At 47.8% G+C, this 25988-nt stretch overlaps 1 protein-coding gene across 3 annotated transcripts in view; it reads left to right on the plus strand.

Annotated features, from left to right (window-relative positions):
- The window catches only part of FUBP3 (far upstream element binding protein 3), a 152329-nt gene that overhangs the window by 6644 nt on the left and 119697 nt on the right, over positions 1–25988 (plus strand). For all 3 annotated transcript variants that reach the window (XM_029611948.1, XM_029611947.1, XM_029611945.1), the window contains exon 2: positions 2906–3014. In XM_029611948.1, coding sequence (XP_029467808.1) covers positions 2906–3014 — 109 coding nt within the window. The remainder of the gene's footprint in view (positions 1–2905; positions 3015–25988) is intronic.

Here is a 25988-nt window from a genome sequence, read left to right on the forward strand (position 1 = left end):
TTCTGAGTCCCAAGCAGGGGTGACCCACCCCCTTCATTTAGACAACTGAGCTCTTTCTAATACCTAATCACCACCTTTCTCAACAGTATTGGGTGCTGATAGGTCCTTCTGACTCTACCAGTGTTTCATTTCTGCCTGTTGCCAGTGCGGGGCAAGACCATTTCTGTGAAATAATAGTGGTCACTCCATGAATACATTTTAACAGGAAGGCCCAGATTAACAGAGTCCTAATGAAGAATGTAGTTAGTCAAATTGCTGCTTTTTCACTTTTACAGTGATTTCACACAGCTACAAAAGTGAGGTTTTTTTTCTGTGTCTTTGTTGAGTCTATGTTCCATGGTGTTAAATCTCCACTGATCTGCCTTAGCCAGACCCAGCACTGCTAATGATTGTGAAACAATAAACAAATCTTTCCACATTTACTTTTTTTAATTTAATAATTGTTATCCACACAAATGCAACATTGTTCAGGGTGGATTACTGTTTTAACATTCATAATCAAAACTAATATAAAATAAATACATAAACTAGTCTGTTTAAAAGCTAGGAACAAACTTTCATAACTATTGAAGTTGATCACCATGTAAATGCTGTAGTTATAGCCTGGGCTATTAATTTAGCGCTTTGAAACAACTACTGAGCTAACACTTATGCTATGACTAAACTATGGGGTACCTCTGTACTCTGATTTATATTGTAAGTTCCTTGTGCCCATGTGATTTTTTTTTTTTTTTTTTTATAAATTGCTCTGCCCATGACAATGCTGTATAAATAACATTAAATAGCATTGACTGGTGTCTAGAATGAGGGGTTAGACTCCTGAGTCCCTCTTTCCCTGGCAACAGTATAAAATCCCTGTTTAACTGGGCAGCATGTGTGTCCGTCCTTTCTATTACCCAGTGAAGCATTAGCAAGCACCTGGTGAATCCTTATATACTGTGTCAGCTGGGCACTGATTGAGCTTGCTGCTGGCAATTTCCTAGATGCTAAATCCTAGTTTTCTTTGCTTTGATCTAAAGCCAGTGGGTTCAAAGTCACAAAGCAAAATTTACTAGAAGTGCTCTGGGATTTTTGTTAGTGGAGTACTAGGAAATTTACCTTGCATTTGTTTTTGTTGGGTGGGGTGAGGCCAACTTTATCCTCCTCCTCCTTTGTACTTCCAGCTCATTTGGAATCGGGGCTAGGATCTAGCACCATGAACCTTCATTCAGAGCTACCTGGAGATGTTTTCCCTATTTTATAACCCCTCCCCACTCATTTAGTCTGATCATTGCAAAGATCTGTTGGCGGCCATGTACCAAGACTTTTCCAGACCCTAAATCCATATATCAGGTGTTGGTGTTCGATGACTTGGATTCTGCTGTCTGTTTATGCAGAATCCCCAGGAAGACCTGACCCAGGAATTGAACTCAGGTCCTCCGCATGAACCACTGGGGCAGGCTCTACCTTGCATTTCTAAGTCTATGTCTAGACAAGAGGCTTCAGCAGTGGCAGAAAAAATGATATGGGCAGGGTTTTGCAGGAAGAAGCAGCCTTGGAGACCTGGCAAGCAGGTGATTACCAGGGCCTTCTTACATTTCAAGTCATGGTGGGAATCTCTTAACTGCCATGTGCCTAACTCCAGGGTATAAGTAAATAGAACTATATACCGTATATGCAGAAGTACTTCTAGGGAGCTCTGGGTGTAAGTGCTGGCCTTTCTATGTACTAAACTTGTTTGTTGAAGTCACTAGAATCATTTGGATCACATTTAAAATATGGCACATTAAGTACTGCAGTTGTATTTATATGAAAAGTTTAAGTTGGAAATGCAGAAGAATCTTAGCTGGGATATGAAGCATGGTGGTGAGATTGTCTGAATTTATGGAAAATAAGCTCTTTTGAAAGCAAACTTTGACATGGCTGTGCTGAGAAGCGGCTGGCAGTATCATTACTCAAGGTCACTTGAAGAGATTATCTCCTTGCCCAACGTGTAGGCAGTGTGTTACTATTTGTACAATAATAAGTACATACTGTAATGCCTGCAGAAGCAGCAGGTCCTTGCAGGAATGGATTTTCATGCTGCTCTTTGTCTTCAGCCCTCTCTGTGCAAATGTATCAGCTGCCCCTGTGAGACAAGAAACTGCAGGCATTACTGCAAAATCTCAACAGAGAAACGTTTTGATGGGGTTGTAATGAAAAGTATATTCCGAACTGAAGTTTATATTAGAGATGTGCGTTCTTTTAAAACAAATGAAAATGAGAATTGAATTGGGCATTTTCATTTTGGTTTGTTTTATCACAAATGCACAATCTCCCCCCAAATCCCAGAAATTTCAGGTTCATTTTTTTTGGGGGAAAATTGTACATGCTATTCTCCAAAACTCAAAAGAAAAATGTAAAAAAGCCCACAAAATGAAAAAAATCCAAAGACAAATAAAATGAACCAAAACAAAAAAATTCCCCGCACATCCTTAGTTTATATCTGTTTTGTAAAGAAGAGTATATTTATTTTGAGACAAATGTACAGTTTTAGAAAATTTAGTGGAGGACTTGCTAAGCTTACCATATTACATATTACACCTGAGAATCTCTATTGCTTTTAATTAGATGCAGAGCAAAAATAAGCCAATGATGCACCGACTGTTTTTCACTGTTATTGTGCTCCCATAAATTAAGAAAAATACAAGGTTTTGTCAAGGTGCAACTTGTGTTCTGCTGTGGTCCTTTCCTGACCACGTGTGATCTCTAAAGACCTCCATTATAGTATTTCTCCCCGAAAACCTTTAGTGATCAGGCCTTAATAAACTTGTATGAAGATTGAAGATCCATCTTGTCACTTTCCTTAGATTTTCAGATTGTCCCCTGATCTAATGCACCGTGTCCATTCATTGCACACTGTAACTGAAATTTTTCTTCTTTATAGATAGCTGCTAAAATTGGTGATGGAATTCCTCACCTGAATAACTCTACCCCACTGGTGGATCCCTCAGTCTATGGTTATGGAGTACAGAAAAGGCCCTTGGATGATGGAGGTAAGCTGAGTTGTATGTTTTCTTGTCATCTTGTTCTCCATTTTCTTATTTGAATTCTTTCTCTTGAAGTAAAAAAAAACCCACCCAAAACCCCATTCTTCAACAAGTGCAGGGAATTGGGTAGGGGAAAGGGAATGTCTTGGTGTCTGTTCTGTTAAAAGATGACTTGTGATGACTCTCTGAATTGGGCTCACATCTGTTGAGTGTACTGTTGTTCTAGCACTTCATGCCTTGTTTTTAAAATGTCACCTTTTTAGGTTAACTTTGGGGAAAGGGCCTGCCTGATGGCTTCTTGGCAGTGCTGTGTGCTGTCATGGGATATTTGGGTTGAATTCTTGAGGCCAGCTACTCCTTGGCCCAGCATGGAAGTAGGGCTGCTATGGAGGTAGCATTCACTGCCCCTGGGGGAGGGAGTGTGGACAAGTTCTGCCAACATACAACAGTGACACCTGTGATAAGGCTCTAGGCCAGGAATTGGCAATGTTTTTTGACTAAGTACCAAAAAAAAAGTCAAACCATCTTGTTAGGAGGTAATGGTATTCCAGGGAGGGTTCCCTGATAAAATATTTTTGCCTGGTAATGGCTTTTTATTAAAATCATTACCCAGGTGAAATTCTGCCATTGCTGGTCCTTTAAGCATGCAGCTCCTCTTACCTGCAATATTCCCCTGTCACTTTTCAGGCTTTGTGGACCAACATGAGATCTGCACAGCTGGGCGATGACATTCGAAAACACTCCATTGCAGAGCCAAGCAGGAATGACTTGCTGGCCAGCATTTGCTCACATGCCACCCTGTGGCACAGATATTTGTTTCTGGCCCCCACTGTGGGTTGTGCGGGCGTGCATACTGGGTTTTGGAAGGAGCCTTGATTAAGGATTGTTATTGTGATGGCTGAACTAGATGGGGATGGAGATATCTATGAATGAAAGCTTATGGCTCCTTAGTCCCAGTAGAGATAATTTCAATTGAGTTGGAAGCCCAAAGCTGCTGGGCCAAAAAAAAACAACCTCTGCTTGATAATTTTTATTTATTTATTTAACAGTTTTTTATACCGACCTTCATAGTAAATTAAACCATATCGGATCGGTTTACATAAAACAGGGGTATAACAGAAGCAATAAATAAAATTAATGTTAGCTACTCCTAGCCCCCTGAATTATTAAAAAGTGTATTTCAAATCTTTTCATCTTGGGCAAATACTGCAAGTTTTTAGTTGCTCTCTGTATGGAATAAGACCTGGGAAGGGAGATCTGGGCATACTTGAGAGAACTGAAACTGGCAGTCATCTCACAATCTACTGGAGCCAGTATTTCTTCCAGGAGCCTTAGCTCCAGGATGTCTGCTGATTCCAGTCTCTGGAGCTCCTCTTCACCAAAGTGTTGTCTCAAACCCAATCAGCACATTGATAGACATTTAAAAAGTAATGATTGAAATGGTAAGATTGCACATGTGGGGCACCTCTGACTGTATGAGAAGTGTATCAAGGCTTTCTTGTAACATACTGAGGTTGTGAATTGAATTTTGAACTCAAAGGTGGCACAGTGCACTGCAAAACTGGAGCTCAACCTGTATCTTCAATTAAGCCTCTCAAGTATTGTGATAAACCTTTGACATAAAACATCAGATGGATGAATCCATGCAATTCTTGAAATGTTCTTGTGTATTGGTAGTGTTTTATCCTGGAGAGGCTGACCAAGAAATGAACGTGAACTCTGGTGCCTGCGACTTGCACAGTTTGAGGTGCATTAGGCACAAGCATGGGGGAATTTGATCTTTGAGGCTGTAGAGTGTTTAGTTTGCCAAGATGGCAAAGTCCAGTAGTTTGGCAGAGTCCTGTGTCCTACAGTTTTTTCTTTCTGCCATGTACATCATTAGATCGCTCACTCACTATCTTGGTAATGTCTCCAAATGGGTTAATTTTGTGCACACCATGAAACCTCACTCATAGCCCCAGATGGGTATGATCTCCATTTCTCAAATTTACTGCTGAAGCTCTCTTTAATACTTGCATTGTGCCTAAGAGAGCTTCCTTCTGGAGTTCAGAGCATGTAATATGTAAGGCAACATATCTAGATGTACTTATAAGTTCTTTTTAATCAGGCTGGTGATGCCCAGTACAATTGGGACAACTTTTGTATCTTTCTGCCCCATTTTTTTGGGTGTGTTCACTGTGCAGTACAGTGTAACCTTTGTCTTAAACCTAGTGCATCTAGTGACTTCACTCATCTGAATTCTGTGCCCTAAATTCCTGTGTTAGCTGCCTGACATTGCCTGTAGCATCAGCATTAAAAACCCAGTCAGATTTGCTAATGTTCATTTGCATATTCATGAAGGTTACAGATCACTTTTCTGCTCCCCAGTTACAGTACTGTATAGTCTTAGGTAATCAGTACATGTGAAATGCTGTAACAAAGCCATTTGGCACGTGTGGCCTTGGTGCACTTCACTGTGTTTGAGCAGTGGCAGCAGCATATACTACTTTTCGATCAGATACATCTGAGTTGTTACCTTTAATACATCAGCTGTCCAGTGGGTTATTTTTGTAAAGAAATGCTGTACTTGTGAAAAACAGAGCGGTATATCAAATATATTCTCAGAGGACAAGCAGGATGGTAGTCCTCACTCATGGTTGACATCATCAGATGGATCCTGGCATGGAAAACTTTTGTCAAAGTTTCCAGAACTTTGGCTTGGCATACTGAGCATGCCCTATACCATGCGGGGGTCCCTCTTCAATCTGTTTTTTTCCCGTGGAGCGTTGCATCATGGTTTAAGTGAGCTCTTTGCTTTTTCTCTAAACCTTGTGGAAAACTTTTTTTTTTTCCGTCGATAAGCAGGGCATTTAGCTATGCATGCTGGGTGACGTCATCCGTGATGTCTTGAAGGCGGAGCTTACTCTCATAGCTCAAAGCGCTTTGAAGTGCGCATGACCTCGGGTTCCCAGGCTCCTCGAGCTTCCTTTCAGTTTTAGTTTTCCGCAGTACTACACAGATGTGTGGCTACTCTCTCCCTGACAGGAAAATTAAAATTTACAAAAAAATTCGAAGACAAGAAGAAAGAAGATGCCGAAGAGCCCAGGATTTAAGCACTGCTCCTGCGGTAAGATCATGTCTGTGACCGGGCATAATTACTGCTATTTATGCCTCGGTCCCGACCATAATCAGGCTGCATGCAGGGACTGTGGGAGAATGTCCCCGTGAGCAAGAAGACAAAGGGCTGAAATGATGGAGAGGTTGAGGCACTTATATGCCCCCTCTCCAGCAGATAACAGATTGACTAAGTCTTCCCCGAGTGTACAAAAGCCTCGATCTGAGACTCCTCGACACGCGCATTCGGCTTCGGAGGGCCGTGTGCCGAAAACTGCGTCGGCGACCATGCATCATGCGTCGAGCACCACACCAGATACGATGCATGCGCCGTTGAAACATGCGTCGCTTCAAGCTTCGGCGCCTCATACGACGCAAAAAACAATGCATGCGTTGACAACATCGAAAGCGTCAATATCCACGAGACATCTCGAAGGTCCACGACACAAATAATTCATAAGCATAAAAAGCCTTCTCATCAACCGGAAAAGACAACTGCTACATCTAAAACCTCAGGACAAACCATGTAAATCGGCTTCAAAGACAAACATCTGACACCTTCATCTACAGCAGCTCCTTTGTCAAAACCTGCTCTGGAGCACGTTACATCTCCGCCAGGGGGTAACCATTCTCCTTCCTCAGTATTATCTGATGTTGTCATAGATGAACCAGCAGGCAGCTGGGAATCGTCTCCAGATGTGTTCTCTCTTCCTAAAAGATCACATAAGAGGCCAAGATATCCTCATTTACCACCGCCAACAACACCAGTTAAACGGTCCAAAAAATCTACTAGGATACCAGACCAACCTCAGTGCCCTACAGCACAAGAGACAATGTCTCAGATCACCACTCTCTTGCACACCTTTCTTCAGGGTTTACCTTCAGAACCTAATCTTTTACCATTAGATTCACCAGGTCCTGCATCTCCACAATTCTCTCCCTCTTCACCTCATTATCCACCATCTCCACGACATTCTAAGTCTCCTGAATCACCTTGCACACGATCTCCCCGGGTTTGTCTCCCTTATCTCCGGGAAGTTCAACCGGCATTCCATCGGACCCCTCCACAAGATCTTCCCCAACCCACCTCACCGCCGGAAGATCTCACTTATGCTAAATTCCTGGAGAAGCTAGGATTAGCACTTAATATCGAAACTAGAAAACTTCCAGACCCAAGATTTGAGGTGATGGGAATTCTCCAAATATTAGATGTCCCAGGTGAACCCACGGCTCTACCCCCTCATCAAATTTTAGAGGACCTCATGGCTAAGGCTTGGGATTCTCCACACCTTCTTCCACCAATAGCAAAGAAGTTGGACTTGAAGTATAGGATGCAGAGGGCATCCTACTATTCGAATGTGCAGGTTCCTCACAATTCGATAGTAGTAGAATCGGCAATGAAAAGAGCGAAAAAGAACAGGCTATATTCTAACACTCTCCCTGGCAAAGACAATAAATTCTTGGATGACTGCAAAAAAAATGTATCAAAATTCCATGCTCAATTCTCGTAATAACAATCATCAATTTTATATTATATGATATTTGTTTAATTGTACTCAACAGCTGCAACCCCTGTTAACCAGCTCACAGGGTGACACTCCACTGCCTCAGTCATTCCTAGACCTCCAAGAAGGATTGCGCCATTTATTGCGCACAGCATATGAAGCTTTTGATACATCTGCAAAGTCCTCAGCAATCTCCATATCAGCTCTTCTGGCATGGCTCTGAGCCAGCAGTATCAGAGAGGATGTGCATGATAGACTTGCAGATTTACCATGAGACCGGACCGTCTTTTTGGAGATAAACTTAGAGACGGTTTCTTTAATTAAAAAACAGAACATTGCGGTCCAATCTTTAGCGGCACCTCTAGACACGCCTTCTACATCCCGGCGTTACTTCAGTCCGTATAAATGGAGTTATTACTATCGCAGGCCATACCGCTACTATCAGTCCTTCCAATCTAATTATAGGCAATAGTCTTTCCAGCTGCAGTGACTCCCGTCTCAGCTGCAAGGACAGCGGCCATGGCAAAGAAACCAAAGACCACAGAAGCCGCAATCTTCTCGGCAAACTCCTAAGCAATCTGTTTAGATCAGCTTGCCACAACAACAGTCCGAGTGGGGGGGGGGGGTCTATCTTTCTTTTATTCCCAATGGGTCAGCATCACCATGGACCAATGGGTATTAAGCATAATTTCACAAGGATACCGACTACGTTTCAGTTCCTTCCCAGTGCTCCCACATCTCATTACTTCCAAAACACCCCAGATACAAATCCCATCTCTCATGAAGGAGGTATCCCTCCTCCTTCAACAGAAGGCAATCCAGCCAGTACCTTTCTCTCAGAGGGAGAACAATTTCTACTCCCAATACTTCCTCATTCCCAAAAAGTCGGGAGGCCTACGCCCCATCTTAGATCTCCGAGCACTAAACAAACATCTCGAAAAGGAAAGATTCAAGATGACTTCTCTCAAAACGGTTCTCCCTTTTCTTCAAACAAACGACTGGACGTGCTCACTAGATCTAAAAGACACATACACTCACATTCCAATTCACCGGAACATTTGGCGTTACCTCTGTTTTCAAGTGGCGGATCACCACTACCAATACAAAGTACTCTCCTTTGGACTCTCCTCAGCCCCAGGGGTCTTCACGAAATGTCTAGCTGTTGTTGTGGCACACTTGCGCAAACAGGGCATAACCATATTCCCTTACTTGGAAGACTGGCTCATTGTATCTTCCAATGCTCAACTCCTAACACAACAGAACGCACACTCCTCTGTCTAGAAAACTTGGGTTGGATAGTGAATTATGAGAAGTCACAGCTCCATCCATCCCAGACCATTCAATTTATAGGAGCCGTTATTTGAACTCCACTTTCCAGAGCATTTCTACCTCTGGAAAGAATCAAAACTTTACAAGCCCTCTCTCGAGCACTTCTGCATCGAAAGGTAGTCCTGGCACGGCATATAATGGTGCTCTTGGGACATATGGCCGCAGCAATTCATGTGGTCCAACATACTTTCCTCCACATCTGACGTCTCCAATGGGGTCTAAAATCTCAATGGAACCAACTGACGCAATGGATGTCTCACAAAGTTCGAGTAACAAACTCCATGAAGAAGGACATCAAATGGTGGCTTCAACCTTCCGTATTGACCGAGGGGAAACCCATTCCAGCAACCCCCTCATCAGTTAATACTCACAACGGATGCATCCACGAAGGGATGGGGTGCCCATCTCTTACATTTAGAGACTCAAGGACTTTGGTCAAAAGCCAAGCAAACTATTAGAACTCAGGGCAATACGAAATTCTCTTAAGAGCATTCCACTCATTGGTACAAGGGAAATCAGTTATGATTCACACAGACAACCAAGTGGCAATGTTTATATAAACAAACAAGGGGGATCCGGTTCATTGACTCTTTGCAAGGAAGCTGTTCAAATATGGGAGTGGGAAGAACGTAACAAGATCTTTCTTCAGGCATCATACCTTCCAGGGCTTGCAAACACACGTGCGGACAAGCTCAGCCGCCTTTTCCACCCACACGAATAGTCACTAAAGCAAATGGAAGCAAACAAGATTTTCGCACAATGGGGTACTCCAGAGATAGACCTCTTTGCGTCGAAAGAGAATCGGAAAGTAGACAAATTCAGCTTTCTTCTTCCCGGTATACACAGGATGTCCCAAGATGCTTTTCTGATTCCGTGGGGAAATTGCCTTCTGTATGCTTTTCCTCCCATACCACTAATCTCACGCACAATCCAAAAATGTATTGTGGACGGAGCGGATCTAATACTGGTGGCTCTGGCATGGCCGAGACAACCATGGTGCACTTATCTTCTTCGTCTTTCGATCAACCATCCAGTACCATTACCGAAGGACCCCTTTCTCCTTTCACAAGAGGGAGGAAGTCTAATTCACCCCATGCAGTCCTCCCTTCACTTGATGGCATGAAGACTGAACGGCAAATACTAAATTCCCTAAATCTCTCACCACACGTAATGGAAGTTCTCTTAGCATCTCGTAAACCTTCCACCAGGAGAAATTATGCTTTCAAATGGAAAAGATACTCGGAATAGTGCTCGCGTCAAGGATTTGACCCCCTTTCTTGTCCTGCAGAATCGCTATTAACTTATCTACACACTTTATCACTTTCAGGACTAGCAGTAACGTCCATAAAAGTTCACCTTAGTGCTATTGCAGCTTATCATATTACGGATAAGGGCTGCTCTATCTCATCCCATCCTTTGATTTCCAAATTCATGAAGGGCTTGCTTCGTCTGCACCTGCCTTTTAAAAAAAAACAACAAAAAACAAAAAAAAAAAAAACCCAACCAGTAGTTCCATGGGATATTAATATAGTTATTTAGGAGTTGATGAATCCACCCTTTGAACCCATGTCATCCTAGTTACTAAAATTCTTAACCTGGAAGGTTAACCTGGAATTCTTAACCTGGAAGGTTCTTTTCCTAGTGGCCATCATTTCTGCAAGAAGAATAAGTGAACTTCAAGCACTGGTAATCAATTTCCATATCTTCAATTTCACCACGATAAGGTGGTATTGCGAACTCACCCTTCCTTTCTACCAAAAGTAGTATCTGCTTTTTACATAAACGAAATAATCTCTCTACCGGTTTTTTGCCCAAAACCACATGCTGATGACTGGCAGAAACTTCTTCATACCTTGGACTGTAAAAGAGCTTTAGCCTATTACAAGAACAAGACTGACTCAGTCAGGCATTCCTCTCAATTATTTGTCTCCTTCAACCCAAATAATCTGGTTCAACCTGTATCAAAGCGAACACTTTCTAACTGGCTTTCCGCCTGTATCCAGTACTGCTATTCTACAAAAGAAATACTTCTCAAAGGTCCAGTAAAGGCTCATCAAATTCGAGCAACTGCAGCTTCCATTGAACATATCCAGGGGTTGCCAATCCAGGATATTTGCAGAGCAGCAACCTGGTCATCCATTCATACATTTACCTCACACTACTGCCTCGATCAGCAGTCTGCTTCTGATTCCTCATTGGGATCTGCAATTCTAAAGACTATGTCAAAACTTTAATGGATGTCCACCTTCCATAGGTTTCAAAAAAAAAAAAAAAAAAAAAAAGTTTCCTGGCATTACAATACAAACTCTGCAACATATGAGCTTGGGACTCCCAGCATGTATGGCTAAATGCCCTGCTTATCGATGGGAAAAAAGCAAGTTTGCTTACCATAAACAGTGTTTTCCGTAGATATCAGGGAATTTAGCCATGCATTCCCACCCACATCCCTAGACAGCCATCAATCCTACCAATACCTACGCCAGCACTCAGCTTGGAAAACTAACTGAAGGGAAGCTCGAGGAGTGCAGGAACCAGAGGTCATGAGCTCTTCGAGCTATGAGAGTAAGCCCCGCCTTTGTGACATCACGGATGATGTCACCCAGCATGCATGGCTAAATTCCCTGCTATCTATAGAAAACACAGTTTATGGTAAGCAAACTTGCTTTTTCCCCCGATTTTTTTTTTTTTTTCCTCCCCCTTCAGGTTTTTGCATTCCATCAACACCAGGTCCTCCTCAGTTTCTCCTGTAGCCTCCTCAGCTAGGTTTCTCGGCGTTTTGGGTAAGTTTTCTTTTGCATTGTCCTCCATTGTGGTGGTAGTGCCTCTGTGGCTGCCGATCATTGTAGCCCACCACCATCATTGTCGTTTTTGTATCCCTCCTTTTTTTTGTTTGTTTGTCATGGCCACAAGCGGTTTTTGTCGATGCTTCCGGTGCCTAAGGACCATGACTGTCACGGATCCCCATGATATGTGTCCTCTGTCTGGGAGCATCACATGACATCTGGGGTTGCCACAAATGCACCCAAATGACCCCGAAGGAGATGGAGAAACTCTTTGGGTTGGGGAAGTCTGAGCCATTGACTTCGGCATCAGCGGCATCTGCATTGATGGATACCACACCATCGACATTGGAGGGCCTGTCATCGGCCGCGGGTAGATAGAGACGCCGGAGACCTACCAAGCCCTGTCTCCTCCAGGTTGAGGAGGTTAGGTTCTTCATCTTTGGCCTCTGCACCAGGGAAAGACCAGGCCAAGCACTGAGGGAAGCCAAGGAAGTATTGGCACCGGTCACCTTCGAAGCACGGTTCTGGGCATGGGGATATGCCGGCTCATGCCATGATGCCTCCGAAGCGACCCCATGATGCGGAGCGCCTATCCTCCATCAATGCCAGGGGTTTGCGACGGTCTCCACCAGTCCTGGTACCAGTTATCGATCCACCTCAGGAGATCTGAGGAAGATCTGACTACTCCTCCTTCCTCCCAGGCAGTGTTGGCTTTGGCAACTTTTGAGGAAGAGCTGAAGTGGCATGTCCAGCTGGCGGTGGAGCAGGCACTCCAGGCCCTCGGTCCTGTGGCACCAACGGCACCAGTGCCGGTCCTTTCCGCTTCAGAACCACTGCTGAAATAACTCAATGTGCTCATTAGTGTTTTACTAGCCCAGCTGGCGCCGGTTCCCAGGAGGCCATCAATGCCCGGCGGGGCACCAATGCTTCCCCCAACAGAGGTGGTGATTGTTGCTGGTTTCTCTGAGGAGGAAGCTCCGCCTTGGCCAGCAGAGACACCGCAGCCTGCTACCCCCCATCCAGCTTTGCTGGGGCCTGCACCGGGTTTACCGGTAACTGCACCTCTGGACGAAGGCCGAGCACCCAGGGCCCCATCCCGTGTTGATTACAGTGAGGATGAGGGTCCCTGTGATCCCTGTGGGGATGATATTGTGGAGCTCTCCTCTGAGGGCTTGGAGGGTCTCCCCTCAGAACAGTCTCTTCCAGAAGAGCAAAGGTGGACTTATCCTTCGCAGGTTTTGTGCGAGTAATGGTGGAAGCCATTCCATTTCAGTTATTGATGGAGGAAGATGCCAGGCACAAGATGCTGGAGATCCTCCAGTTTGTGGAGCCTCCTAAGGAAATCACAGTGCAGTATATCCTTAAGGTGCTGCTGTTGAGGATATGGGAAAATCTCCTTCACAGTACCTCCTGTTAACAGGAAGACAGATTGGGTCTACCTCGTCCAGAAGGCTAACGGATTCGGTAAGTGTCAGCTGCCCCACTAATTGGTGGTTGTCAAATCCACCCTTAAGAGAGCCGAGGGCTCTTGGACCCATTCCTCGGCACCCTTGGGGAAGGGCCACAGGGCATGCTTTTAGGAGGAAAGTGATCCAGGTGGCCATGGTTATTGCCCGCATCACCTCCTACCAGCTCTACATGAGCCAATACTCATGGGACCTCTGAAAGCAGGTGCAGGAGATAGCCGAGCAGCTGCCTCAGCAGCAGCAAGATGCCCTCTAGTCGCTGGTGCATAAGGGCCTGGAGTGTGGAAAACACGAGGTCAGTGTGACCTGCGATGTTTTTGAAACGGCAGCAAGGGCCTCTGCAGCGAGAATTGGCACCACAGAATGGCATGGCTGCAGGCCTCGGACCTCCGTCCAGAGGTTCAAAAGTAGCTCGCTAATGTGCCATGTACTGGGGAGAATCTCTTTGGAGATAGGATGAGAGATGCAGTGGCCCAGTTATTGGACCACCATGAGACCCTCCAACAGCTCTCTGCTGGCACTCCCGACCTGTTTTCCTCATCCAGGACACCGAGGCAGGGCAGAAGTCTATCACCAGAGGGAGGTACTGTCTTCCACCCCCTTGCTCCCATCAGTAGCATGAGAGCTCCTGTGGTCATCCCAGGCAGCAGATATGAGATAGCTCCCAAACCCCAGGCGGCACCTCAGTCAACTTCTGGGGCGGGGTTTTGACTGGATCAGAGGGAGCATAAACCAGTTGCCTGTACCTGAGATGCTGGATCCCCTGGTTGGGGCTGGCTACTGTTTTTCACGGTCCAGTATAACCTCTGACCAGTGGGCTCTGTCCATTGTCTGTCAATGATGCCAATTAAACCTATTGGGTGTCCTGCCAAATTGCCCTCCGTGCCAGTTTTGGAGGCTGGTAGTTCATCAGGAAGCACTGCTTGTGGAGCTCTCTGTCCTTTTAATGACCAGGGCTGTCGAGCCTGTTCCATCAAGACAGGGTGGGGATTCTTTCCAGGTATTTCCTGATTCCAAAACTAACAGGAGGACTCCATCCTATCCTAGACCTTAGGGCCTTGAACAAATTTCTAAAAAAAAAAAAAAAAGTTCAAGATTTCCTTGGGAACCTTAATATCCCCCTTCTACAAAGCGGACATTGGCTATGCTTCCTCAATCTAAAGGATGCGTACACCATGTCAAGATCTTCCCAAGTCACAGGAAGTATCACTGATTTGTGGTGGGAAAACAGCACTTCTAGTACAAAGTGTTGCTATTTGGATAAGTGTCAGCCACACGTGTCTTCACAAAATGCCGGGCCATGGTGGGGATGCACCTCCGCAGGCTGGGAGTGCATGTTTTCCCCTATCTGGATGATTGGTTGGTCAGGGGCACATCTTAGGCAGTGCCCATTTGATCCATGCGCTCGACCATTCAGGTGTTGGAGTCACTAGGGTTCATTATCAACTACCCCAAGTCCCATCTCGGTCAGTCACCTCAATTGGACTTTATAGGAACCCTGCTAGACATGGCTCAGGCAAAAACCTTTCTGCCTTATTCATGGGCTGCCACCCTGGACCATAGCAGCAGAGATCCAGGGGAGCCAGCAGGTGTCAGCACGGCACATGTTGAGGTTGTTGGGCCACAAGGCAGCAGCCATCCATGTCTCTACTTTGGCATGTTTACACATGTGCAGAGCCCAATAGACCCTGAAGTCGCAGTGGCGCCAGGCCACGCAGAGCCTCCAGGCTTGCATCTGAGTCACCCCGTCTCTCTGTGACTCTTTGTCCTGGTGGCAGGTACTCTCCAATCTGGAACGGGGGATCTCTTTCTGGAGTAATTGTCCTAATCACAAATGCAACCTCCCTGTGCTGGGGAGCTCAAGTAGAGAGGCTGCACACCCAGGGCCTCTGGTCTGCTCAGGAAAGCTGTTGCTAGATCAACTTCCTGGAGTTCTGGGCGATCGGATATTGTGCTATGGGCTTTTGGAGATTGGCTGTCTAACAAAGTTGTCCTGATCCAAACAGACAACCAGGTAGCGATGCGGTATGTCAACAAGCAGGAAGGTATGGGATTGTACCTCCTGTGTCAGGAAGCTGTCTAGATTTGGTCATAAGTCCTGTCCCACAGGATGAACTACCAGCCTCCAAAAATAAAAAAAATAGACCACATTGCGTCTGTTCCATCTTCCTCATACTGAGGAACCACATGTTGTTATCCTCTCTCCTCGTTCACACTGAGGAACCATGTTAATGTTAATGTTACTGTTATTTCTCGTCTATCCTATTTAATTATTTACCCTCCTCCCAGTTTCTAATTCCCTGTTAAAATGTAATTTCCAAACTTTATCAGTTTTGATGTAAACCGGCATGATGTCCACAACTAATGCCGGTATATAAAAATGTTTAAATAAATTTTAAATAAATGGTGCTTAGGTTAACGTATCTGGCATGTATGGAGAACATAGTGGCAGACTGAGTCGTGTCTTCAGACCCCATAAGTGGTCCCTGAACCAAGAGATAGTGAATCGGATCTTCCGCCTCTGGGGGAGCCCAGACATAGATCTGTTTGCGTCCCCCTGGAACAGGAAGGTAACTCAATTCTGCTCCCTGTACAGGACAGATGGCAAACCAGCCTCAGATGCTCTTAGCTGTCATTAGGGCAAGGATCTTCTGTATGCGTATCCTCCAATTCCCTTGCTGGTGAAGACTCTTGAAGCTTTGTGAGGACAGAGGGACTATTATCCTCATAGCTTGTCAGAGGCCAAGATAGGTCTGGTTTCCACTCCTACAGGAGTTGTCCATCCAGAAACCGATCAGTCTGGGAACTTCCCCATATCTCATTGTGTAAGATCAGGGCAGGCTATGGCATCCCAACCTCCAGACCCTGTTGCTCACATCCTGGATGTTGCAGCTTTTTGATCTTTCTGAGGATGTCTCTCAGGTCCCGGTGACTTCTAGAAAGACTTCCATAAGAAAATCCCTTGGACTGAAAGAGGAGGTGGTTTTCTGTGTGGTGTGAGTAGAAGGCCCTAGATCCGTTTTGCCCCACCCAAAAACTGCTTGAGTACCTTCTCAGAAACTGGCTTAAAGACCAATTCCGTTTGGGTTCTCCTGAGCGCGATTGGCGCATACCACCAGGGTGTGGAAGGTGCGCCCATCTTTGTACAGCCCATAGTTGTCCCTTCAGTTGAAGTCTTCCCCTGGGACCTCAACATGGTACTAGCTCAGCTGAAGAAAGCTCCTTTTGAGCTGCTGTGCAACTGTGACCTAAAGTACCTGACCTGGAAGGTCATATTTTTGGTGACGGTCACTTCAGTACGCAGGGTCAGAAAGCTCCAGGCCTTAGTGACTTATCCAACTTATACTAAGTTTTATCATTACAGGGTGGCCTTGCGCACGCATCCTAAGTTCTTGCCTAAGGTGGTGACGGACTTCCAACTTAACCAGTCTATTGTTCTGCCAACTTTCTTTCTCAGGCCCCCATTTTCATCAAGGTGAATGAGCACTGCACAGTTTGGACTGCAAGAGATCCTTAGCCTTCTATCTGGAGCGGACTGAAGCTCCATAGACTGCCCACCCAACTTTATATTTCGGAGGGCCCCCCTCGGGGTCCCTCCTGATATACCGCGATTTTCCCCGGAATTCATCCTGCTTATGCACAGTGCATATTTGCAGGGCCTTGATGCTCCCGGTGGCCTTAACATGGGCCCCCCTCCTGCCAAGACTCCACGGATTCCGTCTGCTCCGCAGGGCCACCCCGACCTGGTGGGCTCGGTGTCTGGGGCCCCACCACCGACCACCCGGCTCCGCCCTGCGCCGGGAGGAGCGGGGCCGGTCCCAGTCCCGGGGGGAGACTCCTCAGATCCCGCGGATCCTGCGCCTCCGGACGCGTAGGCAGAGGGAGATGACCCACGTGCGCTCCGCATCTTCCAGCGGGAGGAGTTGGACGCTCTGATTCCTCAGATTCTACGGGAGCTGGACCTGGACCCGCCGGTTCCTGTGGCCCCTGCCGTCGCCACGTCCTCCAGGAAGGGGGATCCTGTTCTAGCCGCCCTCTGGCCACAATCTCGAGCTTTTCCTATCCATGATTCTTTTTTGCAGCTCCTGACCAGGGAGTGGGATACTCCTGAAGCATCTTTAAAGGTCAGTAGAGCCATGGAGAAATTGTATCCGCTTCCTGAGGATTTTCTGGATCTTATCAAGGTCCCAAAGGTTGACTCGGCGGTGTCAGCGGTCACCAAGAGGACGACAATTCCCGTGACGGGCGGAGCAGCATTGAGGGATAGATACGCAGGACCGCAAGCTGGAAATTTTCCTCAAGCGCGTTTTTGCGGTCTCCGCCCTGGGGATGCGAGCAGTCATGTGCAGCTCGCTCGCGCAACGAGCCAGTCTTCGATGGGTGCAACAACTCCTTACTTCTCAAGCTTTGCCTCCAGAAGAAGCCGCCCAGGCGGATAGCCTGGAGTCGGCCATAGCCTACGGGGCGGATGCCCTATACGACCTCTTCCGAGTCCTGGCGAGGTCCATGGTTTCAGTGGTAGCGGCTCGACGTCTCCTGTGGCTTCGTAATTGGGTGGCGGATGCCTCTTCTAAGTCAAGTTTGGGCTCTCTACCTTTCCGAGGCAAGTTTCTCTTCGGTGAGGACTTGGATCAGATTATCAAGTCCCTGGGGGAGAACGCGGTCCACCGTTTACCTGACGATAGACATCGTCCGTCGAGATCTTTTGGCTCCTCTAGAACCAGGGCCAGAGCGCAGCGGCGCTACAGGCAGACGGGGACTAGGTCTACCTCTTCCAGATCTCAGGCCTGGCCGCGGTCCTTTCGTGGCCGCCGGCCCTCACGCGATGGTTCGGGGCAGGGGAATCCCCCGCCCAAGCCACCGCAATGATGCCAGAGTCACCCACTCCTCCAACCCCAGGATCGGGGGGCGTCTTGCGGATTTTTACGAGGAGTGGGTGCGTATCACCTCTGACCAGTGGGTCTTGGATACGATAAGAGACGGCTACGCTTTGGAGTTTGCCCGCCCCCTGCGAGAGAGGTTCCTCTTCTCCCCCTGCGGCTCGGACCTCAAGAGAACAGCGGTTCAGCAAACTCTGCATCGCTTGCAGACGATAGGGGCCATCTCACCCGTCCCCTTCGGCGAGGTGGGCTTGGGCCATTATTCTATATATTTCGTCGTGCCCAAAAAGGACGGATCGTTTCGGCCCATCCTGGATCTAAAGGAGGTCAACAAGTCGTTACGGGTCCTCAGGTTCCGTATGGAGACGCTACGCTCGGTGATTGCTGCAGTGCATCAGGGGGAGTTCCTTGCCTCCCTAGATCTAACGGAAGCGTATCTGCACATACCAATCCTTCCGGCTCATCGGCGTTTTCTTCGTTTCAAGATCCTGGGTCAGCATTTTCAGTTCAAGGCCCTTCCCTTTGGGCTGGCAACCGCTCCTCGCACGTTTACCAAGATCATGGTAGTAGTGGCGGCGACCCTACGGAAGGAGGGCACTCTGGTTCATCCCTACCTGGACGATTGGCTAATTCGTGCGAAGTCTTTCAGCCAAGGACAAGCCTCGGTGGCCAGGGTCATACAAGTTCTGCGTTCCCTGGGTTGGGTGGTGAACTTCTCCAAGAGCTCCCTCGTACCCTCGCAACACTTGGACTTCTTGGGGGCGACCTTCGACACGTGTCAGGGCAAGGTGTTCTTCCGACAGGACAAGGCCCAATCTTTGCGGGAACACATACGGCGCTTCTCTGCGTTACAGGAACCCACCTCTTGGGATTATCTTCAGCTTCTGGGCGTGATGGCCTCCACCATCGACCTGGTACCTTGGGCGTTTGCGCATATGCGTCCTCTTCAGGCGGCACTGCTATCTCGCTGGAAACCGGTCTCACAGGATTATCAGATTATACTCCCACTTCCACAGACGGCCAGGGACAGTCTACGGTGGTGGTTGGTACCGGCGCACCTGGCTCGAGGCGTTTCCCTCGAGGTGCCCAACTGGACGGTGGTTACCACCGACGCAAGTCTAGTCGGATGGGGAGCCGTCTGCGGGCGCAGTGCCACTCAGGGGACGTGGTCAAAGACGGAAGCGACATGGCCAATCAACCGCCTGGAAACCAGAGCGGTACGTCTGGCGCTCCTTCACTTTCTCCCTCTGGTCCGGAACCGAGAGGTCAGGGTCCTCTCGGACAATGCAACCACAGTAGCTTACATCAATCGGCAAGGAGGGACGCGCAGCCAGCTCGTCTCGCTCGAGGCGGCCCTTCTGATGGAATGGGCGGAAATTCACCTTGCACGACTGGCAGCCTCGCATATTGCCGGGGTGGACAACATTCAGGCGGACTACCTCAGTCGTCAACAACTGGACCCCGGCGAGTGGTCCCTTTCCAACGAAGCGATGCAACTTCTTGTCCGTCGGTGGGGTGCCCCACACTTGGACCTGATGGCGACCGCGATCAACGCCAAAGCTGGCCGCTTCTTCAGTCGCAGGAGGGAGCGCGGCGCAGAAGGAGTGGATGCCCTGGTTCTCCCGTGGCCGCCACATCTTCTTCTCTACGCCTTCCCGCCTTGGCCCCTGGTGGGCAGAGTGCTCCGCCGGATCGAAAGGCATCGGGGAAGCGTGATCTCGTCGCCCCAGAGTGGCCTCGTCGGCCCTGGTTTGCAGATCTGCTTCAACTAGCGATCGACGGACCAATACGACTGGGACATCTCCCTCGTCTATTGCATCAGGGACCGGTATTTTTCGAGCAGGCAGAACTCTTCTGTCTTGCGGCTTGCGCCTCAGACGCAGAGGATACCCGGAGGCGGTAGTTTCGACTCTGCTGCGGGCATGAAGACGTCTACCTCGGTAGCTTACGTCCGAGTCTGGAAGGTTTTCGAGTTGTGGTGCTCCAAACAGGACATTCGGACCACGAGGGCATCGGTATCACAGATCCTACAGTTTCTTCAAGATGGGCTGGACAAGGGCCTTGCCTATAATTCAATTCGAGTACAGGTGGCTGCCCTTAGCTCACTGGTGCAGCCTGGGGGCTCACTACTCCTCCAACCGGACATCGCCCGTTTCCTCAGGGGAGTTAAGCACTTGCGACCTCCGTTAAGGGATCCATGTCCCTCCTGGAGTCTCAACCTAGTCCTTTGGGCCTTGTCGGGTCCTCCCTTCGAACCTCTCCGTGGAGCTACTCTTAAAGATCTCACTCGTGGAGGTGAGAGGGATCGCTGCCTGCTACCCGCGGAGCCTATTTCTAAAACTGCATTACCTTTTTGGAGTTTGCCTTGGCTTTCCAGCCCTGCTTGAGCAGGGGGACGATTGAGAGGACTTCCGGGAGCTGACGTCACGGAGGCAGGGCCTCCCACTGAATAAAATCTGATGCCCTGCAGGATTCCTAACGAGGTGGAGGTGAGAGGGATCGCTGCCTGCTACCCGCGGAGCCTATTTCTAAAACTGCATTACCTTTTTGGAGTTTGCCTTGGCTTTCCAGCCCTGCTTGAGCAGGGGGACGATTGAGAGGACTTCCGGGAGCTGACGTCATGGAGGCGGGGCCTCCCACTGAATAAAATCTGACGCCCTGCAGGATTCCTAACGAGGTGGAGGTGAGAGGGATCGCTGCCTGCTACCCGCGGAGCCTATTTCTAAAACTGCATTACCTTTTTGGAGTTTGCCTTGGCTTTCCAGCCCTGCTTGAGCAGGGGGACGATTGAGAGGACTTCCGGGAGCTGACGTCACGGAGGCGGGGCCTCCCACTGAATAAAATCTGACGCCCTGCAGGATTCCTAACGAGGTGGAGGTGAGAGGGATCGCTGCCTGCTACCCGCGGAGCCTATTTCTAAAACTGCATTACCTTTTTGGAGTTTGCCTTGGCTTTCCAGCCCTGCTTGAGCAGGGGGACGATTGAGAGGACTTCCGGGAGCTGACGTCATGGAGGCGGGGCCTCCCACTGAATAAAATCTGACGCCCTGCAGGATTCCTAACGAGGTGGAGGTGAGAGGGATCGCTGCCTGCTACCCGCGGAGCCTATTTCTAAAACTGCATTACCTTTTTGGAGTTTGCCTTGGCTTTCCAGCCCTCCTTGAGCAGGGGGACGATTGAGAGGACTTCCGGGAGATGACGTCACGGAGGCGGGGCCTCCCACTGAATAAAATCTGACGCCCTGTGGCGCGTCGACGTCGCCGGCGCGTCGCCGAAGCCACGCGCTCCAAAGGGGCGCGCGGCTTTGGTTTTTCTTTTTTGAAATAGCAGATCACTCGACAATCAAGAATCAGCGCCATAGATTCAAAAATTAAAATAATCTCGCAATGCCAGCAAAGAGGAAGGGAAGGATTAGGGTGTTTCCCTCAACGCCCGCATCTTCAGCCCTGACTCAACCTGAGATTATAAAATTTTTGACTCAGCTGGAAAATCAAGGAGGAGCTGATGATTCCGTTGGGGCACATAATGGAGAAGTGTGTGGCTCCCGTGAAGAGGCGTCCCTCAGCCCGGATATGCGTTTACCCCCGATTCAACGTAGTGAGGAGGAAGGAATAGCTCCATTGCCACCCAATGAAGGGAGTGTTGCGATGGAACCAGAGGGTCCATCCGTCCCAAGGACTGTTGAATCTGTAATACAACAACCCCCCTTGGAGGGGCAGGTAACTTTAGATAAGATACTGGAGGCAGTAAATAGTTTAAGTCTGGTGGTATCTAGGTTAGAGAGGAAAATAGACAATGTAACATCTGACTTTCAAGGTCAATTATCCAATGCTAAAACTCAGAATACCCAATTGTTGAAGAAGATGAATGAAAATGAAAAGAACATAGTGTCATTACAAAAAGTGAATGTTTCCCTAATCAAAGATCAAATTGCAAGTTCAAGGCGATTAGAGATATTGGAAAACCGAGTGCGTCATTTAAATATACGGATTGTAAATTTTCCACAGGTCCTTGGTGAAATTCCCTATACCTCTCTAAAACGTTATTTTAGAGAGGTATTACAATATAAGGAAGAGGATCTTCCCTCTATTAATTCATGTTATTTCTTGATTAAAAAACCCCAAGTTCCTGTAAATTTGACGAACTTCCTCGAAGAATCAACTTTAGAAGTTGTTCACCGTAACACACTTGTAGTATCTTTTATTACATCTCAAGATATAAACGGTGTGATGAGAAAATATTTTAAAAAGTTTCCAACAATGTTCTATGGGGAGGCAGTCAAATTATATCCAGACCTGGCTCCAATAACTAGAACAAGGAGAAGGGAATTCTTGGCAATGCGCCAACAAATTATATCCTTAGGTTTTTTGTTCTTTTTAAGATATCCTTGCAGATGCGAGATAAAGAAGGGGGTAAATTCTTATATTTTTTACCAAATAGAACACTTGAAACAATTTGTTGAGTCCCAATCACCTGGTACAGAAGCAGACCTGCCTATAGCTGAGTCCTCCCCTGTCAATGAGCCATCTAGTGGAGTATAGCAATAATCTGGACAAATATAAAATTCCAGCTGTCTATGTGATACGCTTAGTTATATTAATGATATTGTTAAAAATTTCTCCTTTAGTTTCTTATTCAGATTCTAAAAAATCATCTGCCTCAATTTTTCCAAAGAATTGATTTACCAATTTTCAGTTTAAGAATTATTTCATTTTATTTTATTGGATAAGCAGTAGTTTATTGCTTTCCAATCTTATGGTGTCAAAACCATTAATTAATACTCATATATTTTTATTTCATATGTATTTGAGTGTTATGACTCAAGATGATAATGTATTACATAAATGTATTAAACAATTGTATCTCAAAATATTTTCTCTATATGTAAAATTTGAAAATATAAATAAATAAAGAACTAAAAAAAAAAAAAAAAAAAAAAGATCTCACTCTCAAGACCATCTTCCTCGTTGCCATCTGTTCTGCTCAGCGCATTTCGGAACTTCAAGCTTTATCTTGCAGGGAACCTTATCTACGTTTCACGGACTCGTCCGCACCGTCCCTTCCTTCCTTCTGAAGGTGGTGTCGTCCTTTCATTTGAATCAGACTGTGGAACTTCCATCCTTCGCGTCCAACGAGTCAAGGTCCATTCGTCTCTTGGATGTCAAGCGTACGTTACTGCGCTATCTCGAAGTTACCAACGACTTCAGGGTTACTGACCACTCATTCGTACTATGGTCAGGTCCGAAGAAGGGTTCTCAGGCGTCAAAGACAACAATTGCGAGATGGTTAAAGGAAAGCATCTCGGTTTCTTACATTGGAGCGGGACGACCTCTCCCGTGTGGTATCAAGGCTCATTCTACCCGCGTGCAGTCAGCGTCCTGGGCAGAGGTTCGCTCTGTCTCCCCTCAGGAGATCTGCCGGGCAGCAACTTGGAAATCGCTGCACACCTTTGCAAGACATTACCGGCTGCACCTCCCGGCGTCAGCCTCTGGGCAATTTGGCGAGCAGGTTCTCAGAGCAGGCCTCTCAGGGGCCCACCCGGTTTAGGGAAGCTTTGGGACATCCCACCGTCTGGACTGATCCTGGTACGTACAGGGAAAAGAAAATTATTCCTTACCTGCTAATTTTCGTTCCTGTAGTACCATGGATCAGTCCAGACGCCCGCCACTCTTGGGTTCCTGGTCCTGCTCCGCTCCTTCTGCTCGTTTAGCTCTCTTAGCGGCTTATTATGTTTCTGGTTCTTTCCTGTTATGAACTCAGCTCCCCACAAGTTGGTCGTGTTACCTATTTCATCTTTCATGTTGATGTTGAGTTTATTAGTTACATTTCTAATTACGCAAACTTGATTCAGACTTGTCTTATTCGGGCTTTGCTAATCGGTATACTGAGCTCCTGCAGAGGGCGTACTGGCCTATATGGTGAGTCCCTCGAAGTTTGTTCTGACTCCATCTGCTGGACGGGGGACATAACCCACAGTCTGGACTGATCCATGGTACTACAGGAACGAAAATTAGCAGGTAAGGAATAATTTTCTTTTGTCTACTCTGTTGGGACCCTCTTGGGAGCAAGGGGCCTTAGATAGGCCATCATCAGCGTTGCCGTGCTCCAGGACATCGTCTCCATCCTCAGCACCAGGGAAAGACCGGGTCAAGCACTGCGGGAGATCTTGGAAACATAGTCATCATTGTTGCACGGTGCCGGACTCAGGTCAGCTCTAGTGACCATTGTGATGCCCTTGGAACAGCCCCCCCCGGAGAGGAGGCATCGACCTCTATCGAACCTGGGAGTTCCAGGCATTCCCCCACTGATATCTGTGCCGGGCACTGAGCTCCCTCAAGGCTCCAAGGAAGTTCCGGTGATGCCTCTTCCTCCTCCATCTGTCCTGACTTCGGATTTTCAAGAGGAGCTGGACCGCAGAGTGCAACGGGTGGTGCTCCGAGCCCTTCAGGCCAACGAACTACTGGCTCCACCACTGCTTACCCCAGTGTCAGAGCCCGCCCCTGTGATGTTGGCACTGCTGTTGGAACACCTCAATGTTCTCCTTACCCACACATCAGCTACCGGTGCCCAGGAGTCCTCCTATACCCCAGCGGCCACCGTGTCCGCCTCCCTCCAGAGTGATCCCCATTTTGGGTTCCTCTGAGTTGGATGATATGTCGCGGCTGGGGTCACCATCGGGGACCTTGGTGCCATGCCTGGTTTTGCCCGGTTTGATCCCCAGTCCTTCGGTGCCCTCTGTGTCCTTAGTGCCAAAACCGAGAGGCTTGGGCAGGGGTCCTCCTCAAGGGTCCCCAGGGGACTTGAGTGAGGAGGAAGCCCCATATGATCCCTGGGGGGATGATATCTTGGAGTAATCTTCTGATGACTCAGGAGATCTTCCCTCAGACCCGTTCCTTCCAGATGAGAGGTACTGATCCCGACCAGAGGATCTAACCTTTGCAGGCTTTGTGCGGGCTAAGGTAGAGGCCATTCTTTTCCAGCTCGTAATGGAGCAGGATGCCCATCACAAAATGCCGGAAGTTCTCCAATTTGTTGATGCCCCAAAGGAAGTAGTGGCTGTTCCCGTCCATGATATCTTTAAGGAGTTACTCCTTCAGATGTGGGAACATCCCATCTCTATGCCTCCGGAAAACCAGAAAGCAGATGCAGTCTATTTAGTGTAGCAGGCCTTCGGTTTTGAGAGGCAGCAGCTCCCACATCAGTCAGTGATGGTGGAGTCTGCCCTCGAAGGCCAAGTGTTCCCGCATCCACGCTTCTGTGCCTCTGGGTCGGGAGCATGGAGCGTTGGATGCCCTAGGTAGGAAAGTGTACCAGGGCATTATGCTGATCGACTGAATTGCTTCCTACCAGCTGTACATGACCAAATAAACTCGTAACCTCTGGAAGCAGGTTCAGGAGTTGTCGGAGTACCTCCCCCAGCATCAGCAGGAAACCTTCTTGGCAGTCGCCCAACAAGGCTTTGGAATGTGGCAAACACGAGATTTGTTCCACCTGTGATGCTTTTGAAACAGCAGCTAAGGGTGGCAGTGGTGGGCATCAGCACCTATAGAATGGTGTGGCTCTGAGCATTGGATCTCCGGCCAGAGGTCCAAGAGAAGCTAGCAGACCTGCCCTGTACTGGCGAGAATCTGTTTGGAGACAAAGTAAGGGATGCTGTGGCTCAGTTGAAGGTTCACTATGAGACCCTCCAGCATCTTTCGGCCAGTACTTTGGACCCACCTTCCTCCACCCGAAAGTCCTTGCGTCAGAGCGCCAGGAAGTCTTTCTATCACCAAAGGAAATATTACCCTCCAGCCTTGCGTGCCTGTACACCACAAGTGGGTTCTAAGGGTTGCTCTAGACAGCAGTGGACCCCCAGACCTCAGCCGGTGACCCAGCAGAGCCCTGCTATGGGGTTTTGACTGGCTGTGAGGAAGCATAAGCTC

Source organism: Rhinatrema bivittatum, chromosome 8 (assembly GCF_901001135.1).
Source record: "Rhinatrema bivittatum chromosome 8, aRhiBiv1.1, whole genome shotgun sequence".
Lineage (NCBI taxonomy): Eukaryota > Metazoa > Chordata > Amphibia > Gymnophiona > Rhinatrematidae > Rhinatrema > Rhinatrema bivittatum.